This window comes from Crocodylus porosus, unplaced genomic scaffold (assembly GCF_001723895.1).
Source record: "Crocodylus porosus isolate Cpor-Errol unplaced genomic scaffold, CroPor_comp1, whole genome shotgun sequence".
NCBI classification, from domain to species: domain Eukaryota; kingdom Metazoa; phylum Chordata; order Crocodylia; family Crocodylidae; genus Crocodylus; species Crocodylus porosus.
In genome coordinates, this window is record NW_017728931.1 from 3,858,078 (window position 1) to 3,868,452 (window position 10,375).

Here is a 10,375-nt window from a genome sequence, read left to right on the forward strand (position 1 = left end):
GGAAGGAAGGGGGCAGGGGGCTTGTGTAGCAGAGCTTGCCTAGGTGGTGTGGTCTGTGGCTGTCCCTGTGGTGCTCCCCATGGGGCTGAGCCCCGCCCAGTGCAGCCTGCACCATGCTCCAGCCCATGCCTGCCAGCCTGGCCCTGGCCCGCGCCCACAGCTTACCAACAGGGCTGCTCCTGATTGTGGCTGCAGCCACCCAGGTGCTGCTTGGCTCCCCTCACTCCATGGGTGGCAGCTTCTCCTTCTGTTGCGCTGCTTCAGGTGGGGAGGAAGCTTCAGAGGGGCGACTCCTGCCCCAGCACGTGGGGCTCTGGCTTCGGGTCCCAGCTACCTTCCACCCACTGCCCACCTGGTATGGGCAGCCATGTGGGTGGGAGGCAGCCTGGAGCTGGAGGCCCGTGCACTGGGGCAGGAGCCACCTGGCTGAAGCTTCCTCCTTCCTTGCAGGAAGAGGAGCCACTGATGGAGATGAGGGGAGCCAAGCAGCACCTGGGCAGCTGCACTGGGAGCTGCCCTGTCAGTAAGCTGTGCATGCTCGCCTGGATCGGGGCCAGCGGGCATGGGCAGGAACACAGTACTGGCTGCCCTCAGTGGGGCGCAGCCCCATGTAGAGCACTGCTGGGGCAGCTGTGGGCCAGAACTGGTCAATTGGTGGGAGCCTCCTGTGGGCCACATCCAATCAGTTGGTGGGCCGGATCTGGCCTGTGGGCCATATTTTGTCCACCCGTGGATTAGACCAAAGGTCCCTCTAGTCTAGTGTGGTACTGATCACAGTGGCAAATAGATGTTTTAGAAAATTGTGTAAAATCGCCGCATGGGTCAGTTAGGTCAGGTTTTCTTGAGAGAAGCTTCTTTTTATCGCCACTAAATTGTGTTTGGCTTATACCCCTAAAGCAGGTGGTTTTGTGAATTGCAGAAACCAACCAGAGTATTAAAATTGTTATGAGAGCTACTTGTCTACAAATATCAGCTTACTCCTTTGTGAAAAGTTTACTTGCACAACACCAAACGCTGCTCTGGTCTTATTGTCTGGAGAGGATGATGCCCATCACTTTCCCTTAACCACAACATCAAAAATGGTTCCTTTAGAACAAGATTGAAATGGATTGGTGCGAGAATATTAAGTATCTTGTATCATAGAATCATAGAAGGGCTTGAAGGGACCTGTAGAGATCATCTAGTTCAATTCCTATGGACAAAAGATTTTTGGTATCTAGGCTAGCAGTCTAGCAGCATTCAGAAATGCACTTTTTCAAATGACATTTTGCATTAGGGGTCTCCAGTGTTGCAGATTTTCTGAATATAAGGCAATGGGGAAGAAATGGTTAAACTAGTCCACTTCATGCAAGCTTTGTTTAAAGCGTTATTTCAACAGAAGCTTTACTGCCATTCAGTAGAAATACTGTTCATTAAGGTAAATGTAATGAAGAGGCTTGTTAGCAGTTAAAGTTGTTTTGTTGTGAACAGTAGGTAATGCCACTTGATGATAACAGTAGCATTGTCCATAGAGTTAGAGAGAGTAGGGCTGGAAGGGACATCCAGAGGTCCTGTCCAAACCATCCTATACAAACCATAGATGCTAGAAAGGATTTTGGCCAAAATTTACAGTGACTCTTTGTTAGAAGGATCTGAGTCCCATCATGCCTAGAAATATCATTAAGAGGATGAACTGAGGAAATAGAAAGGCTGTGTATTAAAGCAGCAGATGCTGGTAAGACCTCCATTAACTTTTCCTCTGTAGAAATCAGAAGAATAAAAAGGTTTTATCACTGAATCTTTTAAATTTTAAGATTTTATATTTGTTTGCCAATATTTTTCTCTTGGCATAGTTAGCTTTGGCTTGGATATTGCAAGGTATTGATTATCTCTGGTGAGATGCCGGGAGATTTCATCTCCTACTAGGCTCCTCTGGAAATGGAGAGTACTGAATACCAAGCAGGAAGCACTCAGCATCTGGCAGGAATTGGGCCATTTACTCTGTTATGAATTTCATAAAATAAATGAACAAAGAAAATGTGTTTTGTGTGCAGTAACATAACATAGTCAAATTTATTTAAATTATATAATGTTTGCTCTTCAAAAACTGACTTGTGATCTTTTAGAAACTCAATTTACAACATGAAATTCATTCTTAAACCATCTCAACCTCTATTTTTCAGAAGCTGCTGGTTGCAAGACAGACAGGAATTAACACCGGGACAGCCATGTCAAGAGGATTGTATCATCCAGCAACAATCTTTATGGGCCGCCAAATGTCAGCCATCTCAAGCATTGAAGATTTCAGTACACAGCAGAAATCTTCCCAGCCCACAAAGAGCTTTTCAATTTCTGACCCACATTCATGCAGACAGGCAGTACAGAGCAGTAATATGACAGACAGCTGTGTAGTACAAACTAATAGTGATATACAGTGCTTAAATAAGTCTGACAAAATAGATGGGAAGACATATCTCCCGATAGGTGAGAAAATGCCAGTCACATCCAGTATATCATCTGAGAATGGAGGAACTCACTTCCTAGAGACAGAAAGCAATACAAATAATGGCAATAGTAATTTAGTAGAAAGCAAAAAATCTGCTCAACTCAACTCCCTGTTACATGAAAGATTAAGTCCAGAGAACAGAACTGCTGATTTTAAGAATGACAGTTGTAGCAGATCAGTAGAGGAAGTATTGGCAGCTGAGCACTTTGTAGCAAAGGAGGAAAGATCTAAACAGCAAAGCCCATTGGTATCTCCTCCCAAACATATTGTTTCTGCAAATGAACATCCAAGAGAAGGTTTTCCAGGTATGATGTTGTTTATGTATGCTGGCCTTGCTATATGTTGTTTTTTTTCATCCACCCAGATGTTTAAAGTGCACCCATTATCACAGGATCTGAGTAATTCCCCAAATGCAGAGGAACCCTACATTTTTTCAGCAGCAAAAGGGGGAAAGCTATGGAGTGGCTTTGCAGGAGGCGCCTGCAGCTGTCTTATGCTATGGAGAAAGCAGTAAAGTCTAGTGGACAGGGTGCTGGACTAGTAGTTCAGGAGACATGGATTCTTTTCCTAGCCCTGCTACTGACTAGTAGTATTTCCTGAGCAAGGCACTTTTTCCCCCATGCTTTTTGTAATGCCTTGTACTTGATGGCTAGAAATGGACATCACCAAAAAAACGGATCAGCTGCATAAAGCCTTTTTTCCTTGGACTTAGTGTACTGGGATGTACCTTGGCACAGTTGGTCTGCTTCATTGAGTAAAATGCATGTTGCCCATTGTCTCATCCACTGATCTTGCAGGACAATGGGCAGCATATTCCCTACTTCCAGAGATGGGCCCTCAGCAATCTTCAGGATTCCCAGAGATTGCTAGGGACATGTCTCTGAAAGCAGGGAAAGCCAGGGCATTCTGATGTGGTCCTGGGCCTAGGGCTGCCAATCACTGCTATAAACATTTTATGGCACTGCAGATGTGATGAAAGATGATGGCCACGTCCATCCTACATTTGTCTTGTCTATTTATATTGTAAGCTATGTGATGCAGGGACTTCCTTTTGCAATCTGTTTGTACAGTGTTTAGCACAATGAAGCTTGGATCTTGGTTGACACTTCTGTAATACAAATGGGAATTGTAATGTTGAACCCTCTCCTAGTGTGTCTCAGCATTGCAACTCAGAGATGGGTAGATGCTGACGCTGAGCTAGTGAAGCCTTAATTCTCCATGTGGGGATCATGGAGAGGTACCTGTTGGCTGTGGCAGCAAAATAGCTCTCCATCAGTTTCACCTCAGCTGCTTAACAGTGGAAAGGGCTTATTCCCACATACTTTCTTGGATCCTCTGCATAAAGCCTTTTTTCCTTGGACTTAGTGTTGGGTTTGGAGCAGTGGGTGTCCCTTGTTCTCCTGTGCAGTGATGCATAGTTCTGCCTGAGAGCGATTGGGCTAAACCGTCCCTGTTAGCCATGCAGGTAGCTGGAGTTAAATGCTAATCAGATGACCTAGTTCACTGGATTACGAATCACACAATTGTTCATTGGGAATTTAGTGGTGAGCTTGATACATGAGAAATAATCTAATCCAGGGCTGTCTAGCTTGTAAGTGGCTGGGAACTGCATGCCCTGCAGGCTGCATGTATGGGGGTAATGGCCCCCTGAGCTGCATAGATGCCCCCCTCCTCCCCCCCACTGCAGTAGGTGCCTACACCTCCCTCTGCTGCCTGGGCCTCCCTCTACTACAGCACAAGCCCATGCAGCGCCCCCCCCGCCCCCCCTCCAGTGCTACAACAACCCTGCATTGATATTCCCCTTCTTTCCTCCTCCATTGCTGCACTGCACCACAAAGCCTTGACCTTACCCAAAGTGCCCTGTGCCACATTGCACCATCACCTGGGTTGGGTGCAGAATATGAAAGCCAGAGGAGGGATGGAGGAGCCCAGCCATCCTGGCTGCTGTTGCAGCCACAGTGATAAGGAAATAATGGCCAGGTGAGAGCCCAGGGGCCAAAACTTAACCCTCTGTGGCCCACAGGCCTTCAGTTGAACACCTCTGGTCTAATCCAACTAGTAATCCCTCTGCTAACAGTCTGAATTCAAAATTTCTAAGGTTTTCCTTGAGAGTATGTGGGGGGGGATCAAGTTTGCTGATGCATAGCTTTGTTTGTATTGGTGGAAAGGTCTTTCTTCCCTCCCAGTACAAGGTCCTGGAAAAGATGTGGTGGAATAAATTGGAGGTGAAATAGTCTACCGTATTCAGATCTAGTAGTTCTGTCCTCAGAGCTGACACTCTCTTGTTTTCTCCAGTTCCAGTTATCTTTTCTCAAGCAAAGAAGCAAAGGTTAGAATCCAGGCCTCTTGACAGATTTGAAACCAGGAGCAAAAAAAAAGGAACAGGCCTCTGAGATTTAGCCTTACTAGCCTTGTGGATGTTTTAACCACCAGTTGCCATTTGTTTTCTTGAATGTGGCCTTCCTAGTGGCCATAATTTTAGCTGCTAGGAAACTTTGCGAATCCAAGAGTGTCACAGACTGAGGCTGTATATTGTATCTCCCATTTAGAATTTGTTGAGACCATATGTTTGTTTTGGCTCATGTTGTCCAGGTCAGGGCATTTGTCTTCCCAGGGCAATGCATGGGAAACTCAGTCCTTTGGCTCAGATCCTTAGGCATTTTATTCATTCCAGGGTCCTGAGTAGACAAAAAGAGGTGGAGGGGGTAGAGGATATAGGTTCTTTCTGGAGCCTGATTTATGCTGCAGTCCATTTCAGTATCCTCTGAACAATCGGCAGTAACTCTCTAAAGCATTAGTTTGAAGCCTGGCAGACTTCTTTGTAGGGAACTTGCAGGGTGTACAAAAGTGGGAGCAAAATTTGTCCTTCATTGCCAGACTCTCAGGTAGCAGAGGTCTGCTCCCCCGTTGAACTGGACTTCTTTCCTTTTAAAATCTCTCTCCAGCCTTGACCCACCTTGCAGGTCCATAGTAATTCTTGAACTCATTCTTATTTGATGTGGGGTCTTTACAAAGACATTTTTTCCTCTCATAAGGTTAAGATGATCTTACTGTCATGTCCATATCTACAATTTAAGGTAGTATCAAAGTTTCATCTTAAACAGTGTAATAATATTTTACTTTGAAAGGTATGCTTGACCTCTGCCTATGGCTAAATTTTGTTTCGCCCAGAAAGTTTATGGAAAATAATTCATCCAGTTTTGAGATGAGGAGAATGAAAGGTCAGTAGAGTTGCTGACGTTGACTTATTTTTCAGACCATTTGAAAAAATATTTTAGTGCCTTAGGAGTTTGGCATAGCAGTCTGAATTTGCAGAGGAAGAATGCTGAGGGCAGAGAGTCACCTTTTGCCTTTCTGGTGAATATTCATCCAGAATTGACTACAGGTTCATCTCTAAACACAGTGTTCATACTACCTGTCAGTTGTTTGTGAGACGTGTTCTTTACCAGTATAGTTATACTGTTGTCAAAAATTATATCCCAGTATAGTTCAATTGTACATAAATGGTTGTGAGCTGTATTGCTGGAAGGTCCCATTATAGCAGTACTAACCAATAGTCTGTCAGGAATGACAGGGGGCAGGCTGGGACAGAGTACTGCCACCCACTACCCCACACTGCCGCCGTCTCCTCAGGGAGGGGTGAGCTTGCTCCTCCATCCCCCTCAGCCAGCACCCCATGCCGCCGCTGCCTGCAGGGAGCAGGGCCACTCTTTCCCTGCTGTTATGGTGGTGCACCGCCTCCACTGCCTCCTGTCCGGAACGCTTTTGCAGCACTCTGATTGTTTCAGACAACCAATCAGAGTGTGAATAAAGCGTTATGGACAGACAGACAGACTAAGGCTTTTATAATATTAGAATAACTGTACACTATGTATAATAGAAGTTGTTCCAGTGTGGTTGAAGAAGTACAGCTTTACAGCAAAGTCTAAGTAATAACATTGGGGAACTGCCATTTGTGCATGTGAAGGTGAATTCACTATAGGCCTACTCATTTCTTGAATATTCCTTACCCAGCTGAGAAACTTGCTTTGTGTACATATGATCCATATTGTTTTTTTCTATCAAAATATCCTTTTGCTCTGGAAAATAATTTCCAGCACTCTTCTCCTGTCCAGTGTACTACTTGCTGGCTAAGAATGTCTGTTCCCTTGTAACAGCCTGATGCACTTACTATAGTCTTTAATGGAGTTATTCGTTGAGCTCAAATAGTAAAGATCAATAACTCAAGAACAGTTTGTTCTGTTTTCTTAAGACCTTCCAGAAATATTTTCCTCTGCCTTCCACTAAATATGACAACTCTCAGGTCATACCAGTTTTCCAAGCCATATAACAATTGCTAAATGGAGGTTTGTATAATCAAAACTGATGGCAATTATAACAATGGAGGGAGAACCCTCCCATTCCACCTCCCCACATCCTCCCTTCCCAAAGTAATGGAATGATCATACAATTTTTGTGGCAAAACCTGGCCGCATCATCAGCTATTCCTGTTGGCAGCTTATTCTCTTTGGCATCCTGTTGCATCTTTTCTTGTGGCTTTCTGTACCTGCCTCCTTCAGGATTTTATTTCTCATTTTCTTTCCTTGGTCTTTGACATATTTACTACTTGTTGATTTCAGGGAAAGACTGCCATGTTTTTTGACTTGGAAAAACAAAACACCAACTTGGCTTATGTTAGCCTTAGGGCTCTGTGATGCAGCTTTGGCAGAGTACCCATTCTCTTCTCTCTGCTTTCATAAGAAATGTTGAGGTAGGCAACACGATTAGAAAGCGGTTAATTTAATTTTTGAACATAATAGCTGTACCTTAAGGGAAATATACATTTTGATTCAAAATTAACATAAACCTTTTGTCAAATGCTGCCATAACCACCTCAAATGGCCAGAGGAGGGATGGGGGGATGCCTTTTGTCTTTCTCCTGCCAAAGCCACATTACAAAGTAAAACTGTTAATGTAATCCAGGTCTGAATTATGTAGATGGGAGTTGTCTTGTCCCAGCTCTCATAAGTTTGATTTTTTCATGCTGCAAACTATGGGGAGTTGATTAAGATGCTGGCTCTGCCGTGTGTACCACAACTGAGCATATGTTATGCTCTGAATGGTAGCTCTTTGTGCACATTGTGACTTAAAGCAGTTTTTTCAATTGATACTTTGCTGCTATTTGGTAATGTTACTGTAAAATGTGTAAAGGCAACATTTAGTAGAAGTTATGACTTGTATTTACTCATGTCAGGAATACTGAACTCCTCCCCCCCCCCGCAAAAATGAGATGTCTTTATTTATAGCTAGTGCTGCTTTTCTTAAATCAATGTTAATTCCATGCAACATGTTGCACAGTGAACAGAGAGGTGGAAACTGTTGCATTTTGTAGCATAAACAAGACCTTATGAACATTCTGGTGAATTCAGACCTACATTTTACTGTAGTCAGTTTTGCAGGAATTTGAGAATTTTTATGTCAATATTTGTTAATTCCAAAATCACTTGATATCTTCCTTCTCTTGAAATTCTAAAAGTATACCAGAAAAGGAAAATGTATGTAGAGCTTATTTACTTGTGTTCATGAAGCTTCATGACCAGTAAGGGAAGGCAGCTAATGTGTAAAACTTCCATGCCTGCAGGCAGAGATCTCTGTTCCTGCGTGGATTAGAAGCCACAGACAGCAGCTGCCTTTTCTTCCAGCATGCTGCTCCCTCCCCAAGACAGTTTTTCAGGCCTTTCTCCTCCATTATCTCTGAGAGGAGACTTGGGGCAGTAGGTTGTCTCCGTCTCTGTGGCTATTTTGAATTCTGGAGGATCTCTGTACTTGCAGCCCAGAGGGCAGCAGCATGAAACCAGATGAAGGGCTCTGGGAAGCACTGGAGTATCTCCAGGTTGGCCAGAAAAGCACAGTGAGGGTGTTTCCATTAGGACAATCCCTGTAAACACAGCAGCACTAGTGAGCATTTCTGTGGGGTGGGATGCAGGTCACAGAAAAGTTTCTCAAAACAGCAGAGAAAGACTGGACCATAGGAAAAGTGTCTGTGGGGTTAAGAGTAAGTATAGTATGTCAAGGGTAACCTAGTTACCGTAAATGTACATGTGTGGAGCTGGAAAAGAAATTGTTGTCTTTGAAAATGTATGAGATTTCAAAGCATTTTCCTCTTCTACATTGGAACACAACTGAGCCAGAAAGGCTATCCTAGGCCTAAGCACCTGAGGATCATCTACAAAGCTGTCGTTTCAACAGATTGACATTTTCCAAAAACTGGAGTCAAAATTGAAACTTTTTATGAACAGAACTATGTGCATGCTTTCTAGAAGTGGATTCTTGGGCTGTCGTCCACATGTTCACGGATGTTTGGTTTCCCAGAGACAAGTAGTGGTGGTGCACCTTGCACTGCTGCTACTTGTCCCCAGGGAACTCTCTGAACTGGGCCCAGCAGCCTTACCTGGGGTCCTGGGGGCCTCCTGGGGCTGCAGCAGTGGCAATTCTGTCAAACAGAGCCGTGCCAGCAGCTGCAGTGTGACTCTGGGTTGCCCAGCTCTGGTTTTGAGTGGTGTGCACTGCTCTGATTTATTTTATTTTTTTTTCCCCCATGGGTTTTTTTTGACCTCTGGATAACCAGGGGCCAAAAATATCCTTGGTTTAAAAAAAGCAGAGCAGCACATGCACGGGCAGCAGTCGCTTGCCACTCAGAGAACATCTGAATGTGAGGACATGATTGCAGCACTACATACCACATGGCCATGCTCAGCTGGATTCAGCCTTAGTGTCTTAGCTGCATGTGATTATCAGTTGGGAAGCCATTCTCTCTTCAAGAAAACTTTTTGGATCTTGGAGAGTCTGTCATTAAAATAAGCTTTGATTTAGTGGTACATTGGCCTTTTGGCTAAGATCAAGTTCACGTATAGTTTGTGTTCTTAGCAGTAAATATAGGGGAAAATACTGGGTTTTGTCCATTTCTGATTAATTGAGTTTCCCCATATTTACTTCCAGGGTTATAAACTGCTTGTTTGATGGGTTACTGGAAAGAAGGGTTAATGTCTTTTTAAAGTATCTTTAAGAGAGCTGTATGCAGTGTTTCATGGAAAAGATTGCCTACTGTCTACTTGGCAGATTGAAATAAACCAGTGATTCTAGCCATATGCTTCAGCATGGTCTTCTGCTGGTTGGTAATGGGTACTCCTAATTGCATGAGCTTTTGGACCCTGGTCTCTAGCTGGCTGATCCTTCAGTCCTCGGTGAATACCAGCTCACTTCTATTCAAGAATCAATCATCTTCTCCTCTTCCCCCTCCCCCCCACCCCCCAAAAAAAGATATAAATGCTCTGCCTCCCCACTACTGCAGTTTAACTGTGTGCTGGTCAATTGTTGTAGTACATTTAATGCTAGGCTTTGTCTCACTACTGTTAGATGCATCTTTATGCTTTCCCCTCCCGTATAGTAGGGTGGCAGAGGACTGAGGTTTAATCCCCAGTATGCCCCAGAACAAGCAATAGTGCCTTAAGGAACAACGAGACTCCAGCTAGTTTGGAGACTGGCTGCAATCAGGTTCCCTGCTTTCTAGCTGAGTAAATTGTTCTGTTGGGAAGGCTTTTTTTGATACCTCCCCACCAAGCAGAAGCACCAAGCCTCCTAACCTCCCCCTTCCCCTTCCCCTGTACCTCTGTTGAGCAGCATGAAGGTGAGTGCATTTGTACATTGTGGAAAATCTGGATTTCTATCAGTCACAGTCAGTTCCTGTTTTTGAAAGGTCATTTGTGCAAGCATTACGAGTAGCACCTTTTGGAGAATTAGAGTTTATTTTTTTGGAAATCAGTGGCATTCATAGTTTCTAGGGTCGGAAGGGACCTGAGCAGATCATCTAGTCCGACCCCCTGCCATGGCAGGAAAGAATACTGGGGTCAA

General features: G+C 44.3%; 1 protein-coding gene across 2 annotated transcripts in view; it reads left to right on the forward strand.

Annotated features, from left to right (window-relative positions):
- Positions 1–10,375, forward strand: part of KIZ (kizuna centrosomal protein) — a 117,980-nt gene that overhangs the window by 41,014 nt on the left and 66,591 nt on the right. For both annotated transcript variants that reach the window (XM_019544080.1, XM_019544079.1), the window contains exon 5: positions 2,163–2,790. In XM_019544080.1, coding sequence (XP_019399625.1) covers positions 2,163–2,790 — 628 coding nt within the window. The remainder of the gene's footprint in view (positions 1–2,162; positions 2,791–10,375) is intronic.